A 27,734-nucleotide genomic window follows, 5' to 3' on the forward strand; every position below is an offset into this window, starting at 1 on the left:
ATTATTTCCAGTCTGACACAGTGCTCTCTTCTGCCACCTCTGTTTGTGGTGGAACTGTCTGGACAGGAACTGTCCAGAGCGGTAGCAGATCCCCATAGAAAACTTCTCCTTTAGGGTATGTTCACACTGAGTAAAATTGGCGGAATTTGCGAATCTCCTCTCCCGTTGCTCTCCATGTCAATTCTTTGAGTGGAGAGTGACGGAAGCAGAGGTTTGCGAGCCCTCCTTTAGAGATACTGTAGGACATTGAGGCAGGCGGGATTCCGTGGCAGACAGTTCCGTCACGGAATTCCGCCGATTTTACTTTTAGTGTGAACGTACCCTTATATCTTTTCCTTTATACCTTTCTGTCACTAGCGGAAAAACCTTTTTCCCACCAGCGTACTCCTTTAATCCCAACCCGGACTAGTCTCTCTGTACCAGCCACAAATCCAATTTCTCATAGTTAGAGTTCTTTAGGTGTTTTTTTTGCAAATTCCAGGTGATCTTTCATTTGGGGAAAAAAGTGGAAGGGTCAAAAGACTATCTGAATGCACTGTAAAACACCATGTAAATACTCCATACAATACGTTTCCATATATTACCATGATCTATGGTTGTTAAAAAAAATATAACCCCCCCCCCCCAAAAAAAAAATAATTTTTTATTTGTACCTTGTCTTTGAAATATGAATACAGGAAGGTTTTCCACTCCTCGGTGGTAACACTCTTATAGGCAAACACCTGGATGTATGTTTTCAAAAACCCAAGAAACACCTCTAGAGAAGAAATTAATATTTCCAATAAAAAAGGACAACATCCCACATATTCACATACAAATAATAGATATATATATATTTTTTTTTCTTAAGTACGGATTATGTTATTTCCTATGATGCAAGGACTTATACTGAAAATCTTGGTTATGTACGTCTCAACAGCCCTGGTAATGTACTTTATATAAGTAGTTCCATTTTATCAATATGACAAATGAGTCTGCAGTTTTAAGGTAAAAGGCATTGGTTATATCCCTGGTGCTCTGTAACCCCTGACCCCTTATAGGTGTCGCGATCTGCTTAGTAGTTTCTTGTGTGGCGGCATTCTCAAAATATTGCTCCTCGCTCCGGTTGCCAAGTAAGTAGGCATGGGACATAGGCCAGTGACATATAGTGATGCTGCCTCCCCCCAGCTACTTACACATAATTGACTCCCCAAGTTTTGGACTTTGTCATCCTGAGCGTTGGGAGCTTATTGCAATCAGGCGTAAGAGACTGGAAGGAGGGTGGAGGTAGCGCGACTACATGCCACAGTGGCTCCACCCTCATGCCTACTTACCAGCTGCCAAGAGTATCGATTAAAGACTGATATTTTGAAAACACCTCAATGTGTAAAAGAACAAAAAGAATTTTCAGTAACCAACCACATGAGGAAAATCTGTACATTCACGATTGGATGACGAGCCTGTTATATAGTATTTACAACATTTCACACTACATTCTGTGGGCCCTGGAAGCATATTGCCTGATACATAGAGGAGAAATGCAACTGTGCTAGGAAACACATTCTTTTTGTTTTTTTACAGACAAAGTTTTGTGCCATATCTTGTACAGGACCTACATAGAAGTGTGCATGAGGCCTTACTGATCAAATACGGAGTATGTAACACTGTTTTATAAAGAATCTGTCACAGAAGAACTATTTTTACACTGACGTTTATTTTTCTGTGACACGGAAGAACTATCTGCAGCTTCTACAGGGTAAATTTTTTTAAATACAATCTAAGGCTATGTTGACGTACCGTACTTTTTATTAAAAGAACGGCCGTTGTTTTCATAATACAATGACTTGCAATGGATTCAATGCAAACGACTGACCCAATTTATTGAACGATGGCCGTCGAAATAATGTTCACGTCATTTAAGGCTATTGTCCATAAACTTAAATGCAATTTTTCACTTAAAACAATGGCCTTTGTTTATACAAAGTGGGAACATAGCCATAGGATGTTATGACACCTAGAAAAAAAATACTCATCACTCATGTAGCATTTAAACCTAACAATGTCAGACCTGGTCCTCCAAGAAGCTGCTCCAGGTAGAACAAAAGGGCAAATCCTTTCTCGTATGGTACAGAAGAGAATGCTGCATCCACATCAACTTCGTGTAGATTGGGGACCAAATTTGTGAGAGGATTAGTGGCACCGAAGGTGTTAACCTGTGTTCGAAAGAGAATACACAGAATATCAAACAACGTTCTATGAACACTGGTCACCAGAATATGTTCTGGTGACGTTTGTTGCAGTACATCAACCAAAAGTGTGATTGACAACCAAAAAGTTTCTCTATCCCCATGAAATCCCATGGGAGACCCATCCATCCACAGGGTGGCACATGTGCAATGATGGAATCAGCAGCCTCATAAATGTTATGCACATACCGAATTCTGCAGTTCTTTCCATCCCCCCAAAGCCTTGAACTGTCGGAAGTGCTCTCCATAAAGAAGTCCATCAATTCTCCTCTCCAGATATACTGTGTGACCTTCATTCAACCTAAAAGAAAAAAAAAAAAGGTGCAACTAAAAATACCACACTAAAGTGGTTGTGAACACTTAGGGAAAGGAAAAGGATCTTTCCCCAAAACAGACACCGCTTTATTGACAGGTGTCATGCTAGAGCTACAAGAAAGTTCACCCATTTTTCTGATCCTGAACAACTCATTTAAACATATAAACAATTTAATGTCTTATTTTAAATACCTTGCTATAAAAAGGCATGGTTAGTACCAGGAGAAAAGTTTATAAAAAAGTCTTATCCAGCCTAATAATGTGACCACTTTCTATCAGCCCAAACTCTTCACAGGGAAACTTATGTATAATGTCCCAATTTATAGAAATAATAAAATGGGTTATCCAAATAAAAGTTATCGTCATTACACAGGAGACAATTGGTGGGGTCTGACCACTTGGACCCTCATCATGAGAACAGAGTCAAACGTTGACATTGACTGTCTAAGGGACTTTTGAACTTTACTAAGCACTGAACTGTCCCATGGACTGCAAATGGAAGACTGGCTGAGCATAGGCACTTATGCGCTATTTATTCAGGGATAAAAGGTGCTTCTGTTCTCATGAACTGTGGAGGTTACAGTGGTCAGACCCAATCGATCAGCTAGATATCCCCTAATCTTGGGATAACCCCTTTAAATCGGTTCCCCAAAACACACTAGAAGTTGATCAATAGGAGTAAGACCTGATTAAATGTCACTGGGAAAAAAACTTGGCAGAACTCCTCTTTCATTTACTTACCCATAAAAATTTAACCAACATAGCAAAGTAAAATAAGTGCAATCCCATAAGGTAACATGGATTTTTTTGTTTTCCTTATCAGCTAAAAAAGACTCTGTTTGGGATCACAGAGACAACCATGTAAGGAGATAATGAATCAGGGAAATGTACATACCAGAAGTTTTCCCAGGTTCTGTTTGTAACCAAGTTTCCTGTCCAGCTGTGTGAAATTTCATGAGCAATGACCTACAAATTAGATGGGTGAGAGTTCCATTTCTGACATGCAGTAGAATAGACTTTTGTAAATATTACTGCATGTACGGAGAATTATCACAAAACTAAAGAAATAAACACTTTCTCTTTCCAGCTAAGTGTAATGCTGTCCAGCCAAAGTTAGGGATGATTTTTTTTTTTATTTATTGGTTGTTAAACTGATTAAAATGTTATAATTGTAGAAAAAACTCATTAGGGTTCAGAGGAGTCCCTGCATAGGACAAGAATACCTTCATCATCAAAGTTTGTTGTATAGATTACACTAAATGGGCTTTACTGGAAAATATTAATGGCAGGAGATTTGATAAACCACAAAGTAAGATATTAAACTGACTTTTTTAAATAAAAAAATTGTGCTACAGTAAAGTCTATGGTAAAATGTCCATCTATAAACATAAATAAATAAATGTGCACACAGATGATGTAATAATATAGTAATAATAATAATATATTTATTTGTATAGCGCCAACAGATTCCACAGCCCTATGTGCATTTTCTATAGACCTTAATGTAGCATATTATTAGATTAAAGATACAGCTGTTTTTTATACCAGCCATATTTTGCTTTAGTGTGTTAACCTATTACCATATTGTTGGCCTATCTATAGGACAGGCCATGAATATTAGATCAGTGGGGATCTTACTCCAATGTTATTTATTGGTTGGTTTAATCTTTTTTTTTTTTTTTTTTATTTGTTTTTTTTTTCTAGAAAAATGCATCATCCAAAGTGATAGTTACAAACAGCATACAGCTTCCAATGATTGCCAACATTAGCATACTCACACTTGCTAGAGATCGGTCACCAGCCTGGAATATACAAGCATAATGCAAAAAAAAAAAGAATTAGCCAAGTATATTTTTTGCACATTACAAGTCACAACATTTTTGCCACTGAACATAATTAAACAAATATATTTAAAAATCCCAACTGCATACACTTACCAGATTTGTATGTGATAAAAAAAAAGCTTAGCTACCCTTACCTAAGACAGTTTTTCTATGGGTTGCAAAGATAATAAGAAAGGAAATACTAAAATGTATGGACCAGGTGGTCATTGTCTACCAACAATCTTCTATGTTTCTATTCTTGGTATTACAGCTCAACCTTACTCAAGTGAATGGATCAAGTTGCATTATTAGACACAACCCATAGGCAACACTGGCATGGCTTTTCTAGATTATATATTTATTATACGTTTCTAGATTATATGCATATCTAGATAGAGATATTCATATCTACTGTCATATCTAGTACATGTATACTAAAAGAGAAAACACAACCAAGATGACATTTATTAACAGATGCTGCCAGGCACCCATATAAAGTAATTTTAAAACCAGAAAACATTTAGTCCAGGCAGCATTTGTGGAATTAGCTATTCCAAAGCATTTTAATTCCTAGGGATCCAGAAATAAAAATCAAATACACACAGATTTATTATATCATTGTAGCGAAAGCAGCTGTTTTTGCTACATTAATGTGATAAATCTTCAAATGCTATATTGTCATATCTGCAGGACCTTCTTTTCCTGGATTATACTTTGGGAAGTGGTTCATCCCTTGTAAATTGCACCTATCTTTATATTGGCTAGAATGGTGCTGCCCATGACTTACTTGGTTATTTCTTATAAATGTCAAATAGTTCTGTCTTATGACACTTATTCTATCTGATAACACAACGTATACTGCACTGTATAGTACACTGTCAACAACAGCATGACAAGAAACATGTCTGGTAAGTATATGATTACTTACCAACAAAGTCGGCGTTGCAAAGGTAAGGCAAGGGTTCTCCATTCCACCGTATGGGAAAGACGGGGGTAAAACGAGCAGGTCATATTTCTCCCAGACGTAAGGGCCCACCAGAGACTCTGCACATTTCAGCATTTTTTCTGTCTACAAAATTTATGTAGAAAAACAATTATATTACATTATATAAACATTTTTGTAAAAATAATATTAAGTTACAAATTTGAAATAGGCACTGATCCCGGCAGAATGTGTACGGCCAGCCTTGGACTTTATTTTCACATCAACTGTATAACATGATTCTAAGCTTAAAAATAACATATTGGACATGAGACTGCACAGACCCACCTCAGCAAATTCATAGACAGAAGCTTCCAGTAGCTGCTGCTCGGTCCATACTGTGGTCCTAGGACCAATCTTCCTAAAAATAAAAAGAGACTGGGATGAATATAGCATTAGGAGGAAATCGCCCGCAAATATCACTAAGTCTATGGGACGCGCGGAACATTAAACGGAGGCTGTGCACTTGCTTGCACTTTTTCCCATGTAAACAGGAATGCGTGGGTAACTATCATGAAGTTATCCAGAATTCAGCTGCTTTCTTGCAAAAACAGTGACACCCCTGTCCCAAGATTGTGTGTCGTATTACAGTGCAGCTCCATTCATTTCAATAGAACTTACGGAAATGTAGAAGCACCACACACTATGCCCACTGAATATAATACCACACACTGCAACTCCTGGATATAATGCTGCCACACATGGTGTACCCCCTGAATACACTGCTGCCACATACCGTGCCCTCTGATTTAAATAGTTCCAGACACAATGTGCCCCCTGAAATGTAACACATGTATAACAGTGAAAATAACTGTGCCCATATTACTGATGCCAAATATATTAGGCCCTAAGAAAATTATAATGTTACATGGGAGCCAACAAATACTGGCCAAGTGCCCTCCTGAGACAGGGCAGTGTCTCACAATAAATGATGACTCCTTTCACTAGTGCCTAACCACAATCTGAGTTTCCCAGTGATGGTGACACAGTATGAAGAGGGGAACACACATTAAATGAATGTCTTACGGGGCTGCAGGATGTACACTGTGTCCCAAGCAGCAGAGGAGGGAATCTGCACTGTTTCATGTGCCGTGACTGTGACCTCCCTGACCCCATCCCTCCCTGACCCCATCATGATCACTTACCACACAGCGGCCTCCCGAGTCAGCACCCGCCCAGAGGAGGACGACAACAGTTAGCAGGAACAGTGTGGTCAGTAAGGGGGAGGGGGACACTAGCAGCCTGCTCTGCACTGTGAGGAACGTCCTGACATGTCAGGAGCCGGAGCAGAGCGCCCACCAAGCACAGCCCCCGCCTCCAACCACAAATCAGGTTCAGGACCTGTGTGTGACACTTACGCTGCACAAACACAGGTCCTGAACTTTATTATTCTAAGCGCAGGGGTGGCTTGGGCAGGGGGAAAGAAAGCACATGCTAAATAGATAGGGAGGCTGCTGTCCGCTGCACACACCAGAGAACACTGAGTGAGTTGGTCTGACTGACTTAACTAAAATGTCGGGCCCAGTTGCCGCCCCTCAGACACCTGAAAATCTGCCGCCTGAGGCCAAGTGCTCACATGGCCTCATGGCAGAAACGGCCCTGACCCTAATTGCTGATTAATTGACTGATGATGGTATTTGTTAAATGTAAACAGGCCTGACTAGAGGCACACTTACCTCCCCTCCAAAGCACCGACCACTAGAGCTATTAAATAACTTGGTATGGACACCTACAAACCAAAAAAGCTGATGTTACTTATAAAAATAGGCTTTCTGTGGGGTCACATGAACACATTTAAAGTCATCGCATGTTACAAACAGATAGGAAAACTTGTTTGTTTAAACTGTTCCTATTATGTTTAGCAATCGACAATAGCATGTTACAAAGCTCTTTGGTTTTTTATTGTTCGAAGGAAGACAAGCTACTGTGCGACCTACATTACGTACAACATGGCCCAGGAGCAATCTTTGTGCTGTAACCCAGATAGAGGCAAACAATACGTTTCATGGTAAGAATAAAACAAAAATAGAGAACTATACATGTAATGGAAAGAAAAAAACCCTACATTTTGCTTGAAACGATAGATCTTTCTACTGGGGTCTTGTGGATCAATAAAGTCTCCATCATTCAAAGCGCTCATCAATGCCACCAACTCCTTTGGAACGGACACCTAATGGGAAGAAATGATAATTCTGAAGGTGCAGAGTTGCTCTTTTTTCCAATAAACAACTGATGTCAACAGAAAAAAAGACACACTACTATACAGAAAAAGAGAGCAGGATTCTCTAAAACCTTTACCGAGACCCTCAAGGAGATTCCCAGTAAGGAACCTCACCAATTCCCTAAATTGGGAACTATCAACAGGTTAGACAAATCTAACTTGCTTATAGCCTCTTATTGCACACGGAGGGCTGAAGATGAAGGTATGTCACTTACCTTCCTTCTCGGTTCCATTTCCGTGCAGTTAGCAATTTACTCCTTGGTCCGGAGCACAGTTAGGAGCACTGCCCCGTCCCCGGAGCGTAGAGCCAGCCTGCTCCTTCTAACGATAATCAATGGTGCGGGCGGCGCTATAGGGGCAGGGCAGTGATCCTAACCAAGGAGTAAGCTGCTAAGGGCACCGAGGAGGAAGGTAAGATACATACCTTCCTCCTCAGCACCTCATGAGCAATAGAGGGCTATCAGCAGGTTAGATTTGTCTGACCTGCTGATAGTTCCCCTTAAACAAACACTCTAGGTGGTTAGGTAAGTGGCCCAGAGCTCCCACTGCGCAGTCCCCCAAATCAATTCTCAGGGGTCCAGTGTTGTAGCACCCCAGCTGCTCATAGGCATCTTATGGATGACAGTGTAAGGATGGTGGCACTTTAACAACAACCTCTAAGCAGTTATTAATTTCAGTTTGCAATTCTGTGAGACATTAAGCTATAGTGCCATCATTACAGTATTTCTAAAGGCACCATTTACACAAGTGTGTTTTTTTGCAAAGTACTTGGAGTGGTTACGAAAAAGCTGAGCTTCTATTAACACTTGGTAACAAACCTGACAGTAATAGGTGAATTTCACTGATGGAGTATCTTGACAAGGAATGATTGTTCTGCAATGTGTGGCCTAGAAAACATAAAATACAAGAGGATATCTGTACTTATTTCCTTGCTGTAAAACGTGCAACAGTTATTTGTTAAATGTTTTAATATTAAGAAAAGGGATGAGAGAATTTACAGTATTAGTGCTTCGCTAGGCTCGGAGGTCAGCTTGTCAGCTAGCTGCCTTTGAACTCCATGCAGCTCCATTCCGGGTGCCTGGAAAAGGTAAATCAAGCCCTGGGAAACTTCCTCCAGTTTCCCAGAACAGGAGAGGAGCGGCACAGAGTTTAATGGCAGCTGGCTCCATCCAGTCACAACTCGGGGAGAAAATGACTTTCAGAGGGGGTCCAGAGGCCACTCCCACTGCTCACACCAGGCATGGGGAGAGGTAAATCCATACAGTGGTCCCTCAAAATACAATATTATTTGGTTCCAGGACGACAATTGTATGTTGAAAATTTCTATAAAAAACTGGTAATTGGTTCTGAATCCACTAAAATGTCATCACAAATTAAGAGAAAAATAAGATTTAAAGGAAAACAGGCAGATAATTAATATAAATAAAGCAAATCCTTACATATAACAGTCAGAAAGAGTGACTGGAGACTGTAAAAGACTTTCTAAGTAGAAGATGGGAGCATTTTCACAGTCCTGTACAGGTCACACAGGGTCCCAGAAATATAAAATGAAGCCGTCCTCTCCTGGTGCCCAAAGGAGCAGCTCAAGCTGGCACAGGTTAAGAGCAGCACAGGACATGTACAGTAGTATGACACTACTACTACAGTAGAGAGGAGATACCAGAAAGCCAAACAGTGTCTGCATTTCAGTAATACTGGGGTTTTACCAGTAAAATGGCCATTATCATTGGTTGATCATCTACTTATTGGTTGATCATCTACTTATTCACATGTGCCGCAGATCCTGACTGTCCATAGCATTGTACGTTGAGTCTGGTCTTAAGTTACGATGAAAATATTGTATTCTGAGGTCATTGTAAGGCCACTGTGTTGCTTAGCTAGAAAACGTGGAAATTGCTCCAAAAAAGGGATCTTTAAGATCGATAAAAAAAGAAAACGAGGAAAAAGGGGCAAATAAAATGGAAAAATTATCCCTAAGATAGGGAGTTGGAAAATCTTGCACCATAAGTGCAAAAACTGTGGCAGATATGAATATGGAAGAAGCAGGAATGGAAGGGACACAAAACTAGTTGGATCCCAACTCAGCATTGGGGAAAATCCTTTACTCTTTACTCTTTAAGCAGAATTCTCTTTAATCAGGGAAGATTTAAAGAAAGTTAGAGAAAGGCGCAATGAAGCAGAAAGTTGCATCAGCACAGTGGAAGATGAGGTAGCCAAACTGAATGTTTTGGGAAAAGTGGTGCCAACACACCACTTTTTCCCAAAAAGACAACCTTCTACATGCAGGGATTTCAGATGGGAAATAAAGGATTCCCTAATCTGTAACACAAACAGTGTCATATACCTTCTGCAATGTAAATGTAATAAACAGTACATTGGAAGAACTAAAAGACAGCTAAAGATAAGGGTAGCTGAGAATATGTACAACATTCGGAAGGTAAATATGACACACCCACTCAGCGCACTTTGCAGAACATCATGATAGTGATCCATCTGGAATTGTCTTTTTAGCCCTGCAGAAGGTACATTAGAACTGGTGAGGGGGAGACCATATTGCTACGATGTCTACCAAATCTATGGATTTGGTAGCCTAATACCAAGGGGCCTCAATGCAGAACTATTTGGCTTCATTTGATCCTTAGGTGGTTCGACGGCACCCACAGAAGGTTCTGTGCCAGGCTGCATATCAATGCCAGAACCAACCCTGGCTTCTGTCTTATTCACCCCATATCTAATCCAAGGCATCATCCAACCATTTACAGTATCTGACCAATTGCATATCTAGTTTTACACCAAATATGATTCATCCACTGTCTATGAAACTATTGAAAATAATGCCATTATTTCTAGTTGTTTATGCTATTTGTATGTACATTTTCATTTTACTAGTGTTTCATTGCTATTCTAAGGTTTTATGCACAAGCCAAAAAGACAGAAATGGCTGCACATCGCACCCATGGCTGACACGAAAGCTTGTTCAGCTACATTTAAAACCAACATCAGAAGTTAGGATATAATTTGGCCAAACCATATTGCCTCATGTACCACGTGCAGGTCTTCTGATACACATGAGTCCCTAACCAAACAACATCACTGTGCCGGTCAGCGACCACAATCCCCGCAAAACGTGCGCAAGCGGAAAAGAGGGGCCACGGAATGGCCCTGCAACCCCATTGTCACAGGACCAGACCCAAAAGGGCACCCCCGAACCCCGCAGGCGCCACCGGCGGAAAAAGTGGACGCCAAGCAACACAAGTGTGAACAAGCTCTTACCTCTCTCCATTCCTCTGCAGGTAGAATGGGAGAATACTAGGAGATCCTCCCCTTATGTACACAGGTGCTTCCTGCTAATTTGGATCACATGGGTCTTACACAGCACGAGTGCTAGCCACAATGAAAAAAGGGACAGAATACATAAAATATGCACAAGCCAAAAAGACAGAAATGGCTGCACATCGCACCCATGGCTGACACGAAAGCTTGTTCAGCTACATTTAAAACCAACATCAGAAGTTAGTATATAATTTGACCAAACCATATTGCCTCATGTACCACGTGCAGGTCTTCTGATACACAAGAGTCCCTAACCAAACAACATCACTGTGCCGGTCAGCAACCACTTCGTTCGTGTTTTACAGTTCTCCCTCTCTGAACAGCTAGCACTCCTTTATATAAGACCCACATGACCAAAATTAGCAGGATATGCCTGTGCTCACATGTCTGGACCCTATGTCTTCCCCATTCTGTGAGAGCAGCAATGGTAAGTGTAATACCATATCCATACTTGTGTCGTTTGGGGGCAGCCTTCCCCGCCGGTGGTGCTGGCCGGGTTTTGGTGGGGCTTTTTGGGTCTGGTCCTGTGACATTGGGGTTGCAGGGCCATTCCATGGCCTCCCTTCCCTGCAGGTGCACGCTTTGCGGGGTTGGCGGTCGCTGACCGACACGGTGTAGAGTTAGCGTAGGGACCCGTGTGGACCAGGGGACCTGCGCGGTGGTACACGGGGCAATATGGCTTGATCAATTCATATACAGACACTCTGGTGTTGATTTTTAATATAGGCCTAGCGGCATTAGTATCAGCCATGGATGGGATGTGCAGCCGTTCCATTCTCTCCAGTTCGTATTCTAAGGTTTTATGTATATTTCATCTCATTATGTAGGTATGAACTTATTCTCTGCTTTAGAAGATACATTATCATTAGAGATGAGCGAACCGGGTTCGGGTTCGAGTCCATCCGAACCCGAACGTTCGGCATTTGATTAGTGGGGGCTGCTGAAGTTGGATAAAGCTCTAAGGTTGTCTGGAAAACATGGATACAGCCAATGACTATATCTATGTTTTTCACATAGCCTTAGGGCTTTATCCAACTTCAGCAGCCGAAAGTTCGGATGGACTCGAGCATGCTCGAGGTTCGCTCATCTCTAATTATCATATGTTGTATGGATCAACGTATGAATTTGCATATGGCTTGGCCCACATCTGCACCTTTGGCCACTGCAATCCTATAATTTATCTATCAACTGATTCCACACGCCTGCTGAATTATTGCCAGCTACGCTTTGTTACCGAATAAAAATGAGGCTGTTTACATCATCTGCCTCCACTCCACTTACCACTGAGACACCGGGTCTCCAGAGACGGCAGGAACACACTAACTGCAGATGGGTGAGGGGTGCACCAAACACTGTACTACTGTATAATCAGCAGGTGCGATATCTGGCAGACCACCTGCTGATATCTTACTGACTACTGTCACATTCAGGAAGTGTTTCAGTCTCAGTGATGCTATTGATGAAGTCCTAGATATTTACGCATTCCAGTGAAGAGCGCAGCCTTGTACAGTACATTGATCTTGGATTCATCTGTTAAACATTTGCATGGTTGAAAATTCCTAACTCTGCTGCCTCCCGCAGTTTTATCGATTTGGGAGGATCACGGAGGATGTTGGGAGTAGTTATCTTATGAAATAGCATTTTTCAATCGACTGTACACTTCTGGTACTACAACTCTCAACCGTAAAGGGCTAAGGAGGATGATGGGAGTAGACATTCTATGCAATTACACTGTTTTTAAGTGACTGCACATTTTCTAACGGCCGTAGCCATGATAAACTTTCAGTATATGTGCTTAGACTTGGCTACATGTAGTATATGTGCTTATGATTTTAAGTGATTCATTTACTGTATGAGGGGAGCTCAAAAACAGCTGCATGCCCGCTGTATGCGGCGACCGCTTTAAAAAACAAACAATCCAACTCACCTGTCACCCGTTCCTGGCAGCCACGCGTCTCCTGTCATGTACCTGACGCAGGCAGCGTGGTGCAGAGACACTGCCTGCACCGGAAGTCCCCAAAGCCTCTATCATTCACCCGAAGCTCTCCTAGCAGCCGAAAGAAGCTTGGCTGCCAGGAGAGCTTCGGTAGAATGACAGAGGCTTCACGGACTTCCGGCACAGGCAGTGTCTTTCCACTACGCTGCCTGCACCGGGAACATGAACAGGAGGCGCGAGGCTACCTGGAGAGAGGAGCTGCTTATAAGACAAACCCCTGAAAATCTTCTTAAAGGAGAAGTCCAGCAAAAATTTTTATTAAAGTATTTTATTGCCCCCCAAAATTATACAAATTACCAATATAGACTTATTACGGGAAATGCTTATAAAGTGCTTTTTTCCCTGCACTTACTACTACATCAAGGCTTCACTTCCTGGATAAAATGGTGATGTCACGACCCGACTCCCAGAGCTGTGTGGGCTGTGGCTGCTGGAGAGGATGATAGCAGAGTGATGCTCAATGTCCCTCCAGTGCCCTGTGTCCCTCAGTGTCCCCCTGCCATCATCCTCTCCAGCAGCCACAGCCCGCACAGCTCTGGGAGTCGGGTCGTGACATCACCATTTTATCCAGGAAGTGAAGCCTTGATGCAGTAGTAAGTACAGGAAAAAAAGCACTTTATAAGCATTTCCCGTAATATGTATATTGGTGATTTGTATAACTTTTGGGGGCAATACAATACTTTAATAGAAATTTTCACTGGACTTCACCTTAAAAATTCAGAGGTCGTCTTATACGCCGAAAAATACAGTATGTTACCACAAGGGCAGGGGCATAGCTAGGATTCACCGCGCCCCATAGCAAAAATTTGTAGGGGGCCCCCCTCCCCTACGCACAACATAAAGCACTGCACACACACACACTATATATATATATATATATATATATGCATGCTTTACTGCTGGTGCACTGATAACCCCTGACCTCTGCACTGATTTCTGCACATTTTCCTTTCCTACTTAATTGCAAGCTGGAGAACAGAGGTCAGAGGTTATGCAGTGAAGATCTCTGTCTTCTGCTTGTTAACCCTTTTTGTGTTGCTGCATGTAAGTAAACATTGGGTCACTTACACACTGCAGTACATAAGGGGTTAAGCAGAAGGACACACACTCTTACCTTCTTCCCCGGGCCCCATAGCAACTGCCTACCCTGCCTCTATGGTGCACAAGGGCCCTGTGGTTTATGCATTGATTTATTGACCTTACCCTCTGATTCACCAGGTTTATATTTGTACATGCACTCATCTGTCATAGAGTTTTAGTTTGATTATTTAAAACTCTACATTAAAAACTTTATACCATAGGTTTGCTTTGAGGGCCGATACTTTTTCCTTTTTGACAAGAAAATATAGTTCAGGAGTGTGGTTAGCAAGTTAACTTCAAGTAAGGGATCCACAAGTGGTGGGTGGTTTGGAAGGAAAGGAGAGGACTTTTTTTTGTCTTGCTTTCTCACACTGAAAAATAGGATTATATACACGCTCACTGCCCAGGTGAGATAAAGGAGAAGTAGAGGCGGGGGATGAGAACGAAGCTGGTGATGTGAACCGAGAGGGAAATGAGGAAGAGGGCTTGACCTCCTTTGAATTACATCATTAGATCAGCTATAGTGGCATTATAAAGGTGGCTCTGAATACAATGGCAGGACCTTGGGGATCTTAAAACAGGATAAATAACACCTCTTATAGGGAGGAAAAGAGACTGACTGACGCTAATCCTGCGGTGAGTAAGCCTGGTGCACTGGGCCTTTAGGACGCCTAGGAATAAGGCAATTGAAGAAAGAAAGTGCCCATAAAAGTGGCATGGACCTACATAATAGATGTGGGACAGATCACCAGAATGAGTGTTGGAGTAAACATACACCTCAGGGGTAGAAAAGTGCTCATGTTGGGCTCGGTGCCCAGGCGTGGCGCTGGGCATAACATGGGTTAAAGAATGTGGAGCAGGATTGTCAAAAGAAGTTGGATAGGTGAAAGACAGGAAAGAATAGGTGGTAAAATAAAAAAAGGAGATAAAGGGCAGAACCAAAACATATGTGCAAAGTCTCCCTCTGCATGTAGGCATCTAGGAAGGGGGAGTCCAATTTACGCATTTAGAAACATGTAGCGTGAACAAGCCAGTCACTAGCAGAGATGGTAGCAGAAATGGATCACATAAGGCTTATAGCATTTCCTCTGTATCCTCTGTATCCTCAGGAGCCAATGGTTATTATTATTCCATCTATGGCTCAAGTAAATTTATATGAGGTGGCACAGAGAAGATGGCCATAAATCATGGAAAGAGCTTGACCAATATACTTTTTCTCTGTGGTGGTTCTACTCCTGGTTTTACCTAAAAAATAATGATCAAAATATTATGTGTGAACCCAGCCCAAGAAGTTCATCTACTTACCTGGCACTGACTGAAGAGATAAGGATGGATCTTCCCTGCAGTCTGTTCAGGATTCAGCCACTGAAGAGCCGATGATTTAGGCGAGGTTTCAGAACAGATTTCCAAAATAGCTTCTTGTCCTCTATGCAAAATAACACAAAAAATGCATAGTATATTATTACATAAAGATCCTGAAATGCCCCAATGTTTAAATCATGCAAGTGTGTCAACGTTAAATAAGTAAAACATCAGACACATCGCAAAGACATGTCAAAAGTTTTGATCAGTTCAGGCCCCCACTATCATTACAGCTGGAAAAAGCGTGGAATTATCTCCTTCCCTCCCAGTCAGGAGCATCTTGTTTATGAGGAGAGATTAAAATAATTAAATTTGTTTAATTTGGAGAAGAAATGTTTAGGGGAAATATGACTCATTTATTTAAATATATAAATGGCCCCTACAAGAAATATGGGGAAAAGATGTTGCAGGTAAAATCTCCTCAAAGGACAAGAGGGCACTGCCTCCGCCTGGAGAAAAAAGGTTCAATCTCCGGAGGCAACAAGTCTTCTTTATAATGAGAACATTGAATCTGTGGAACAGTCTACCACAGGATCTGGTCACAGCAAAAACAGTAGAGGGCTTCAAAACAGGGCTAGACAAGTTCTTAGACCAAAATAATATAAATGCATATGTATAGAACCTATCACCCCTCCCCCTTCCCTGTATCCATCCCCTCCTTGTACATCCCCCTTCCCTCCATCCAACTCCTCCTTGTATATCCCTCTTCCCTCCATCCATCCCCTCCTTGTACATCCCCCTTCCCTCCATCCATCCCCTCCTTGTACATCCCCCTTCCCTCCATTCATCCCCTCCTTGTATACCCCCCTTCCCTGTATCCATCCCCTCCTTGTACATCCCCCTTCCCTCCATCCAACTCCTCCTTGTATATCCCCCTTCCCTGCATCCATCCCCTCCTTGTATATCCCTCTTCCCTCCATCCAACCAACCCCTCCTTGTATATCCCCCTTCCCTCCATCCAACCCATCCTTGTATATCCCCCTTCCCTCCATCCAACCCCTCCTTGCATACCCCCCTTCCCTCCATCCATCCCCTCCTTCGTTGAACTTGATGGACATGTGTCTTATATCAACCAACTATGTACTGTAACTATGTAACTGTATGAGTCCACTATAAGTCTATGGAGCTAATCTAATGTAGACGGAAAAAGACAGCGAGTTAAGGAATGAGGCACATAACCCTATGATTCTCCCAGCTATATTTATCAATCGGTGATGGTCAGAACACTCAGAACCTGAATAATCAATATATTGTCTTTTTAACATGTCTAAAAAAAAATTTCTAACAACCAGGAGACTTTAAAGAGGTTTTCGTTAATGACACACATTATCCGTTGTGTGGGATACTCTGCAGAGGCTTCCCCACTATCTGCTAGACTAAAGAAGCCATTGCAAAAAGCAACTTAAATAAGTGATACAAGTTGATCGCCGGGTATTGGCTGCCTAGTTCCTGGGGGTTTTAAAGGGGTTATCCAAGATCTGAAAAGCTATACCCACTCTCCTCCAAAAACCCCACACCTGTCCTCAGGTTGCTTTAACTGATCTGAGCTTCAATACCTCACACAAACTGAGGAAAAGGGTGGTGCTGTTAAACCTTCTCTAAGAGAAAGCTATTTTTTAAAAAAAAATCCTGGATAACCTCTTTAAGCTAAAAACAATGTATAACTTAGGACCACAGCCTAAGTTCTTAATTCTTCCCTTTTCATTACAGCTAAATCCAATACAGCTACAAGTAGTGTCATTTTACAGCCGCTGGAGAGGCACAGTTTGGGGAACACTGGCCTAAAGGACAGCTTAACTGCATTTTCATCAATGGAGATCAATAGCTCTGGAATATTTAAATGTTAACTGAGATACTATGAATGCACTGAACCTTGTTGTAGCTACCAATAGTCAATATTTAGAATTATGGGTACAAACAGAAGATGAGAAACTGCCAAGCAAGCAGCACTAGGGTCCAAATCAATAAAGTTTGCACTTCGCTCCATCATTATGCATACGTTGTAGACAACTGTGATACGAAGACAAGTAATAAAACTGGTCAGAGTCTTCACAATGTACAAGGTTGCAAAATGTAATCATTCATTCAAAGCAATCCAAAGTGTCAAAGTCAAAGACCTATGAAGTTAGTACTAAAATCGAACCCGCTATCAGAATCGCCTACTGTGCCTAAGCTATAAACTGTCCACCAAGACCACTGTGTGCCATCTCAGCCATAAAACATAGCCATTCATTGGAGGAGGAGACAGAAATAATCAATGAATTACATGAGTTTTTCACACTAAGCCTTATCAATAGAGTAAAGGACGTATTACATGTCCAGATGTTCGGGGGGAAAGCGAGCACCGACCAGTCAGCTCAGCACTTGCTTCCCTCTAATTCACTGCTCACTGCTAGTGCTATTACGCGCACAGACAGTAAGCGGGTAGCAGCGGAAGGCTTCTTCAGTGGCTGCTCCCATTACATAGAGCAACGCTCACTGCACGAATCGGGATCTGTCAACATGTTAACAGACCACGATCAGCCAACAACGTGCAAGTCGACTGATCATGACCTTTCAACATGTCTTATTACACTAAATGATCATTGGCCTGAACATTCGGTAATCACCCAAGTAAGGCCAATAATAGTTTAGTGTCATATCAGTATCCTTACCTGGTCAGAGGGGAAGGGAGGGTGATTTCCAGTGGTGTGCCTTTAAAACTGTGAGCTGCCCCGAAGGAAAATTTTGCATCTTGTCCATTTAAAGAAACCTTCTTGATGGTGAGGTCTTTGGTGTCCAAAGTCTATAGAAAATCAAACAGAGCCATAAGCATCAAGGAACAATAAGAAGACGAAATGCCAACTACTCTGCTGTGGAAAAAAAGACTAAAGGGCTTGACTGAAATAAAGCATAGATATGGTATTTGTAGTCAATGAGTCACTCAGCAGGTCTGACCTCTCCAGTATGCATTGATCATGAGGATGAGGGGACTGTGCTGCTCAGTGGAGGGCTGTGACCCCTTTTCCAAACAGTACTTCTCTTTCTCATATGCGCGCCTGCCTCTATTCACGTGAATATTGTTATAATGCTCTGAGCTACAATACACAGATAATGCATGGATGACATTGGCCACGTGTCCAGCAAATTGATCCATTGAGTTTAAGTCTTGCAGACTGTGGGGGAGATATATTAAACTTGCACCCCTGGTGTACGCCAGAGAGAAAATAGATTGCACTTCTCCCTGGCATACACCTGACCTATCCCCTCGTCTGATATACACCTGCTATAATATCTTACAAAAAGAGTAACAGGTGAGCCATCATTGCTACACCCATCATGTCCTGGAGTTTATGCCTAGATCATTATTATCTTGCAAAAAATAATAATAAAAATTGTAGGTATCTAGAGTGAAGAGGTTTTTATGCTATTTACCCATCTTATAAATCCCCACAATATTAATGATAAAAGAGAAATTCCGTCTGATTTTTTCCCCATCTCAACTGGTACTAGAAAATTTGATAGATTTTGTAAAGAACTTGTATTTAAAAATCTCAAGTCTTCCAGTACTTAACAGCTGCTGTATGTCCTGCAGGAAGTGGTGATTTCTTTCCAGTCTGACACAGTGCTCTCTGCGGCCACCTCTGGCTGTGACAGGAAGTGCCCAGTAAATCCCTATAGAAAACCTCTGCTGCTTAGGACAGTTCCTGACATGGACAGAGGTGGCAGCAGAGAGCACTGTGTCAGATTAGATAGAATACACCACTTCCTGCAGGAAAGTTGATAAGTACTGGAAGGCTTCAATTTTTTAAATAGAAGTAATTTACAAATATATATAACCTTCTGAAACCAGTTGAGTACAGAGTTGGCCAACAATGAGAGATACAATAAATAACACTGCGCAATATAGAAACTAAATTACTAAATTACTTTCAAGATATCATATTACAAAACAGTACTGCAAGCTTTCAGAATAATTCCTGGCAAGAGACTGCGATGAGTACAGAGAAGCTCCATAGCAATACTGTAATAACAAAGACTTGTGAAATAACTGACTGTATTAAATAGCTGAAGGGGTCAATAGTCCACAATAATATGTTGGGTGATCACACCTATACTGATCTAGAACTTGCATGGATGAAGCCAGTACAGAGGAGCAGGAGCATGTAACAATATACAGTTCTGCTCATCTGTAATACTCTCGGCACAGTTACCATAAGGAAGTGGAGCAATAACTGAAGGTGCAGAACAATCCTAGGCATTTAAAGGGTGTGCCGGCACAATCTGATGTAACATACTGGAGGTCGTGCCCAAGAACACTTTCACTATCCTACAGGTACAATGCAGACCAGTTTAACTGGCTAGAGTCAAGTGGCCACATAAAAGATTGTTTAAAGGAGTTATCCAGCGCTACAAAAACATGGCCACTTTTCCCCCTACTGTTGTCTCCAGTTCAGGTGTGGTTTGCAATTAAGCTCCATTTACTTCAATAGAACTGAGTTTTAAAACCCCACCCAAACTGGAGAAAAGAGAGGGGGGAAGTGGCCATGTTTTTGTAGCGCTGGATAACCCCTTCAACAGCCTATTGAGATGTTCACACACTTTTGTTTGGCCATTTGAAGGCCGTCATTTGAGGCCAAAAACAATTATTTGGACAGTGATGGCCGTCATTATGACATAACGGACATTATCTGGCCTTAAATGATGGCCTTCAAATGGCCAAATAAAGACAGTGTGAGAACATAGCCTATAACTGCCTGAATGTAAACTAGATGGGTCTGCACATCTGATGGGAAGGGTTGGGGATGTGAGAACATAGCCTATAACTGCCTGAATGTAAACTAGATGGGTCTGCACATCTTATGGGAAGGGTTGGGGATGTGAGAACATAGCCTATAACTGCCTGTACATTACAGAACAGCACTATATACAGTACAGGAGAATACAGAACAGCACTATATACAGTACAGTACAATACAGAGCAGCACTATATACTGTACAGGACATTACAGAGCAGCACTATATACAGTACAGTACGTTACAAAGCAGCACTATATACTGTACAGGACATTGCAGAGGAGCACTATATACTGTACAGGACAATACAGGACAGCACTATTTACAGTACAGGACATTACAGAACAGCACTATACTGTACAGTGCATTACAGAACAGCACTGTACTGTACAGTACATTACAGAACAGCACTATATACTGTACAGGACATTACAGAGCAGCAGTATACTGTACAGACATTACAGAACAGCACTATACTGTACAGTACATTACAGAACAGCACTATATACTGTACAAGACATTACAGAACAGCACTATATACTGTACAGTACATTACAGAGCAGCACTATATACTGTACAGGACATTACAGAGCAGCAGTATACTGTACAGACATTACAGAACAGCACTATACTGTACAGTACATTACAGAACAGCACTATATACTGTACAAGACATTACAGAACAGCACTATATACTGTACAGACATTACAGAGCAGCACTATATACTGTACATTACAGAACAGCACTATATACTGTACAGGACATTACAGCGCAGCCCTATATACTGTACAGGACATTACAGAGCAGCACTATATACTGTACAGGACATTACAGAGCAGCTCTATACTGTACAGGACATTACAGAACAGCACTATTAACAGTACAGAGCAGCACTATATACTGTACAGGACATTACAGAACAGCACTATATACTGTACAGGACATTACAGAACAGCACTATATACTGTACAGGACATTACAGAGCAGCACTATACTGTACAGGACATTACAGAACAGCACTATGTACTGTACAGTACAGAACAGCACTATATACTGTACAGGACATTACAGAGCAGCACTATATACTGTACAGTACATTACAGAACAGCACTATATACTGTACAGTACATTACAGAACAGCACTATATACTGTACAGTACAGAACAGCACTATATACTGTACAGTACAGAACAGCACTATATACTGTACAGTACAGAACAGCACTATACACTGTACAGGACATTACAGAGCAGCACTATATACTGTACAGGATATTACAGAGCAGCACTATATACTGTACAGTACAGAACAGCACTATACACTGTACAGGACATTACAGAACAGCACTATATACTGTACAGGATATTACAGAGCAGCACTATATACTGTACAGGACATTACAGAGCAGCACTATACCGTACAGGACATTACAGAGCAGCACTATATACAGTATATTACAGAGTAGCACTATATACTGTACAGGACATTACAGAACAGCACTATATACTGTACAGGACATTACAGAGCAGCACTATACTGTACAGGACATTACAGAACAGCACTATACTGTACAGTACATTACAGAACAGCACTATATACTGTACAGGACATTACAGAACAGCACTATATACTGTACAGGACATTACAGAGCAGCTTTATATACTGTACAGGACATTACAGAGCAGCACTATATACTGTACAGTACATTACAGAGCAGCACTATACTGTACAGGACATTACAGAACAGCACTATATACTGTACAGGACATTACAGAACAGCACTATACTGTACAGGACATTACAGAACAGCACTATATACTGTACAGTACATTACAGAACAGCACTATATACTGTACAGTACAGAACAGCACTATATACTGTACAGGACATTACAGAGCAGCACTATACTGTACAGGACATTACAGAACAGCACTATATACTGTACAGTACATTACAGAGCAGCACTATACCGTACAGGACATTACAGAGTAGCACTATATACTGTACAGGACATTACAGAGCAGCACTATACTGTACAGTACATTACAGAACAGCACTATACTGTACAGTACATTACAGAACAGCACTATACTGTACAGTACATTACAGAGCAGCAGTATATACTGTACAGGACATTACAGAACAGCACTATATACTGTACAGGACATTACAGAGCAGCAGTATACTGTACAGACATTACAGAACAGCACTATACTGTACAGTACATTACAGAGCAGCACTATACTGTACAGTACATTACAGAGCAGCACTATATACTGTACAGGACATTACAGAACAGCACTATATACTGTACAGGACATTACAGAGCAGCAGTATACTGTACAGACATTACAGAACAGCACTATACTGTACAGTACATTACAGAACAGCACTATACTGTACAGTACATTACAGAGCAGCAGTATATACTGTACAGGACATTACAGAACAGCACTATACTGTACAGTACATTACAGAGCAGCACTATATACTGTACAGGACATTACAGAACAGCACTATATACTGTACAGGACATTACAGAACAGCACTATACTGTACAGTACATTACAGAGCAGCACTATATACTGTACAGTACATTACAGAGCAGCAGTATACTGTACAGTACAGAACAGCACTATACTGTACAGGACAGTGTACAGGATGGGAGATGGTGGTGCACTGACTGTACAACTACTGTACTGTATATGCACTCCAGCAGTCTTATACAGTACTGTACAGGATGGGAGATGGCGGTGCACTGACTGTACTACTACTGTACTGTATATGCACTCCAGCAGTCTTATACAGTACAGGATGGGAGATGGTGGTGCACTGACTGTACTACTACTGTACTGTATATGCACTCTAGCAGTCTTATACAGTACAGGATGTGAGATGGTGGTGCACTGCCTGTACTACTACTGTACTGTATATGCACTCCAGCAGTCTTATACAGTACAGGATGGGAGATAGTGGTGCACTGACTGTACTACTACTGTACTGTATATGCACTCCAGCAGTCTTATACAGTGCATACAAGATAGGAGATGGTGGTGCACTGACTGTACTACTACTGTACTGTATATGCACTCCAGCAGCAGCAGTTTGAGCTCCAAGCTGTTGGAGAACCGAGGTACCACTTTATATAGTAGATGTTCTGCCCCAAACAATGATTAAAATCAGATCTGATCTCTGGTAACACAGTTATGAAAAGTAAAAATGTTAATTATTATTATTATTATTATTATTATTATTACTGCGCTGTACAGCAATTACCAACCCAATTAATGTCACATGTACAGTATGTACTACTTATATACAGTGTCATATAGAGGTGTGTGGTCAGCTATGTAATATAGTAATACAGCTAGGATGGATGATACTGTAGATAAATGGACAGACAGTGTGTACAGTATGTAGGAGATGATAGACATACAGACAGAATACTACAGTGTATGTGTATATATATATATATATATATATATATATATATATATATATATATATATATATAGATAGATAGATAGATACAGATAGATAAGTAGATGTGGTGAGACAGATGTTGGAGGTGAGGGGTGCAGGCAGCAGGGAGGCGGCATATGGGCACAGGTACCAGGCTGGTGAGGGAGTCCTGCAGGCATCGCACGGTCAGGGCACTGGAGGCGGCGATCACCCGGGTACAGAAGTCCACTCTCAGCTGCAGGTTCAGGTGGCGGGTGGTGAATTGCTCCGGGGAACAGAACGAGCTGGGGTCAGACATGGTGACTTGGATACCGGAGCTGTGGACACTGATCACACTGACGGCAATGAGACGGTTTAGACGGGATTGAAAAGAAAAAAGCCAATCCCTTCATGCAACGGGGACACGTGACCGCGAAAGTCCTTATGGGAGATGTAGTTTTACTGGGCGTGCTCACTGTCTATTCGTGCAGCCTATGGAGAGCCGTGCACAACATGGAGGGGAGGCAGCAGCAGCAGCAGCCATCCATGTGCTGAAACTCAGCAGCTGGTATAGTAGGAGCCATGGGGCAATGTGAATGGGACAGACCAGGTTTTATTAATATAAAGACTTATGTTCCTCAGGCATTTTTAAAGGGAACTGTAGAGATCAAATGATGGGCAGTCATATGTGTTCCTGGGAAAACTGCTATATATATATATATATATATATATATATATATATATATATATATATATAAAATTAGAGAAATACTCCGCAGCACTCCGGTAAGTTCAAAAGACGTGAAGTGAGTTTATTCCATCCAAACAAAACGAGTCACAGCAAACAAGAAGAAAGTACACGACGTTTCGGCGTGCCTTACGCCATTCTCAAGTGTACACGTTGTGTACTTTTTTCTTGTTTGCTGTGACTCGTTTTGTTTGGATGGAATAAACTCACTTCACGTCTTTTGAACTTACCGGAGTGCTGCGGAGTATTTCTCTAATTATTAACCCTTGGTTCATGGTCTGAAACCCATCTGCTGGCACCGGACTTGCAGAGTTCTGCCTATATTGTTGGATATATATATATATATATATATATATATATTATTATTTTTTTTTTTCTGTAATACCTGTATGACCCACGTACCCACGTCTTCCCACGTCTTAAGCAGATGACCAAAAAACCTTAGACGTAAAGGAAAAAAATAATAGTTTATTCTTGAAACTTGAAAATTCACCGACACAAGAACATATACTGCATACAAACAGGCAATTCAAGTAGAACCAGTACACAGCGAAACCTAAAATGGTTGGAATTCCTCCCTTCTGTTGGGAACATGCAGTTGCATACAAATAGACAAACATTCAGGCCAACCATTAATACATATACACAAGGTAAAAAAATACATGTACAACCACATGGGAATGAAACCCCGACTAAATGAAATGGCAAGTAAGTATATCCAGAATCATGCGTAATCGCAGAATATATATATTCTCTATCAGTAAGTGTGCTGCATACACATACAACTAACAGCCCAGTCACCACAGCAGGAGGCAAGAGGGGTGAGTAATAAAAAGATACATGTGGGCAATGAAGTTAGAAATAAAGAAAGCACAACTACATAGTAAGTGGAGAGGTGCTAAAGAGTGGGGGAGGGGACTGCAGCCATACTAGACGCACGTTTCACATGTGTTTGCTTCTTTCAGGGTAAGGTTTAACTGGCAATGTTAAGTATTTATGTACAATGATATATTGGGTCATCAGGAAAACTCTCACAGCAGTCACCATGCTTATCAAAGTATGACATTACACATCATAATCTACATCTAGCGTAATGTAATATAGATCCCAATTGGTAAACGTTCCACACGGGCTACTTACACGTGTGTTTGTGGCGCGTGAATGATAGACAGTGGGTGGAAGTATAAATTGCAAGTGTGCTGTTGGCCTGGACCTGTGAGCTCCCAGCATCATGATTAATTATGATGTCAGGAGCACCTAAGCAGTTTAAAAGATTGCGCTAGTGTACTGACACAGCCGCATCCATGTACGGAAGGAATTCTACGGACGTGTGAATGACCCTGTAAGCCCCTATTACACGGGGCGATCTTCAGGAGCAAGCGACCGCCAGGCTGTCAGGTCAGTGCTCGCTTGCTCCTCGTTCCCCACTCCCTGGCGGCGCTATTACACTCAGCAACAGGGGACAGGTATATGCGGGGGAGGGAGAGGAGGTTGCGAGAAGCCCATAGGAGATAGCAGCAGTCTGCTGCCACTGCTCCTCTTACACGAAGCGACAGCAGCAGATCGCTGCTATGCTTCTCATTTGTCTTTTAACATGTTGAAAGACATTAAAAGACAACAATCAGCCAACATTGTGCATGTCGGCTGATAATTACCTTCTATTACACTATTTTCGGCAGTAATTGGCCTTTAGAGTGATGCCCCTATTCCACGAGTCGTTTGGAGGAGCAAACGAGCGCTATTAGCGCTCGTTTGCTCCTCGTTCCCCGCTTGCTGCCGCCGCTAATCACCGCGGCGTCAGCGAGCGGGTGAGTGCGGGAGGGGCGGCAGGGAGCTGCGGGGGGGGGCTGCCCGGGGGATCGCTGATCGTCCGGGCAGCCCATAGGATATAGCAGCGTCTGCTGCCGACGGTCCTATTCAACGGAGCGACGGCAGCAGATCGCTGCTATATCAGTCGCTTGTTTTTCAACATGTTGAAAAACAAGCGACTGCAACGATCAGCCGACATGAACGATGTCGGCTGATCGTTGCACTCTATTCCACGGGACGAATATCGTTCGTAGCGGCCGTTATCGGCCGAATACGAACGATATTGCTCCTCTAAACGACCCGTGGAATAGGGCCTTGAAGGTCTTTTGCCACCAACATTTCTGTCACTGGATGCAGGGAGGATTTGCTTTTGTGGAATCTGCTAAATCTTTGATCCTAAGTTTTGTCAAACTAATACAGGTCCACTGTAATGACAAGAATTATTAAAAGAAAACTCAAGATTTTGCAGAATAGTACATTTTGTAGAATTTTTATTTTATTTGAAAGAGTATGACGGAGGTTTCCGAGACACTAAGGTACAAAACTATCTTTACTGTAAAGAAAAGAAATGGTTATTCTTGAGGGGTTAAAAAAGATAATTATTTTGCCTTATAAAGGTTCAACAAATGATCTATACACCTATGTAAATGAATACATAAAATAGGCATATATCATTATCATTGCGAAACCCACTGCTGATACTTGCCTATTCACTTCAATGGGCTGACATACTCGCAGCAGGATTGTCATCCACTGCAGATACATTTCTTGTGAATTTAGCCTAAATGTGTTTAATTGGTAATCTCACTTGGTACAACCCACTATCCTCACCCGCAAAAACGTTTGGTTAATAAGCAAAGTTCAAATTCCGAATGTTACTTCCATGTAAATTTAAATTCGAATACCGAACAGTTTCAGTTTGGAAGCATTCGAACACCAAGGTACTACTGTATTGTTTTACACCTGATGGGGAAAAAATGTTTAAGAAAAAGCTAAAAAAATAAAAATAAAAGGTTGTCTTCGTAATAACTTTCAGTTGTCTTCATTATACATTTTCTTTGACACATACCATGGAAACCAATTTTTCTCTCAAATCATGCAAGGCCCATATAGTTTACGTAAATCTGCGGTTTACATTGGAGATGAATTAGAGAAGCCATTGAATTTAGTTTATTTAGAACAAATATTGAAATATTTTCTTAGCGCATCTTGCTGCATTTGTGCAATGCTTATCTTTAGGTTATGTTCACACATCGGATTTTGGGCAGTATTCCACACTTTGTTTTGGTTAGAATGTCAAAAATCCTTGCACTTATTTGGAAGTTGTTTTTTGTTTGTTTTTTATCAAGGCTGCCCAGAGTTCTCATTTAATTTCAATTTTATCATGTAACTTTTTTTTTTAAATAAAGTACGAATAAAAACCCATAAAATCTAGTCAAAACAATTTTCAACAGCAGGAGGTACCGTATTAGCTTATGGCCAAAAAATAAACCCAATGTGTAGCCAGGAGTCTTACAAAACTAGTCAATGCAGGTCAACCAGATTTCCCAATCACCAAAGGTACTTAGCACACATTTCAGTTAGCAGTTTTGACATACTGTATTTTGCAATTTTTCCTGCCA

General features: G+C 41.5%; 1 protein-coding gene across 1 annotated transcript in view; it reads right to left on the reverse strand.

Annotated features, from left to right (window-relative positions):
- Window positions 1-23,958, reverse strand: part of LTA4H (leukotriene A4 hydrolase) — a 44,969-nt gene extending 21,011 nt beyond the window's left edge. The window contains exons 1-13 of the mRNA XM_069973778.1: window positions 23,728-23,958; window positions 17,992-18,122; window positions 15,281-15,401; window positions 8,385-8,453; window positions 7,411-7,515; window positions 7,022-7,074; window positions 5,634-5,706; window positions 5,292-5,432; window positions 4,319-4,342; window positions 3,436-3,506; window positions 2,415-2,526; window positions 2,048-2,192; window positions 654-757 (exon numbers count right to left, since the gene is read on the reverse strand). Coding sequence (XP_069829879.1) covers window positions 654-757; window positions 2,048-2,192; window positions 2,415-2,526; window positions 3,436-3,506; window positions 4,319-4,342; window positions 5,292-5,432; window positions 5,634-5,706; window positions 7,022-7,074; window positions 7,411-7,515; window positions 8,385-8,453; window positions 15,281-15,401; window positions 17,992-18,122; window positions 23,728-23,874 — 1,296 coding nt within the window. The 5' untranslated portion in view covers window positions 23,875-23,958. The remainder of the gene's footprint in view (window positions 1-653; window positions 758-2,047; window positions 2,193-2,414; window positions 2,527-3,435; window positions 3,507-4,318; window positions 4,343-5,291; window positions 5,433-5,633; window positions 5,707-7,021; window positions 7,075-7,410; window positions 7,516-8,384; window positions 8,454-15,280; window positions 15,402-17,991; window positions 18,123-23,727) is intronic.
- Window positions 23,959-27,734: the final 3,776 nt, after the last annotated feature.

Source organism: Dendropsophus ebraccatus, chromosome 1 (assembly GCF_027789765.1).
Source record: "Dendropsophus ebraccatus isolate aDenEbr1 chromosome 1, aDenEbr1.pat, whole genome shotgun sequence".
NCBI lineage: Eukaryota > Metazoa > Chordata > Amphibia > Anura > Hylidae > Dendropsophus > Dendropsophus ebraccatus.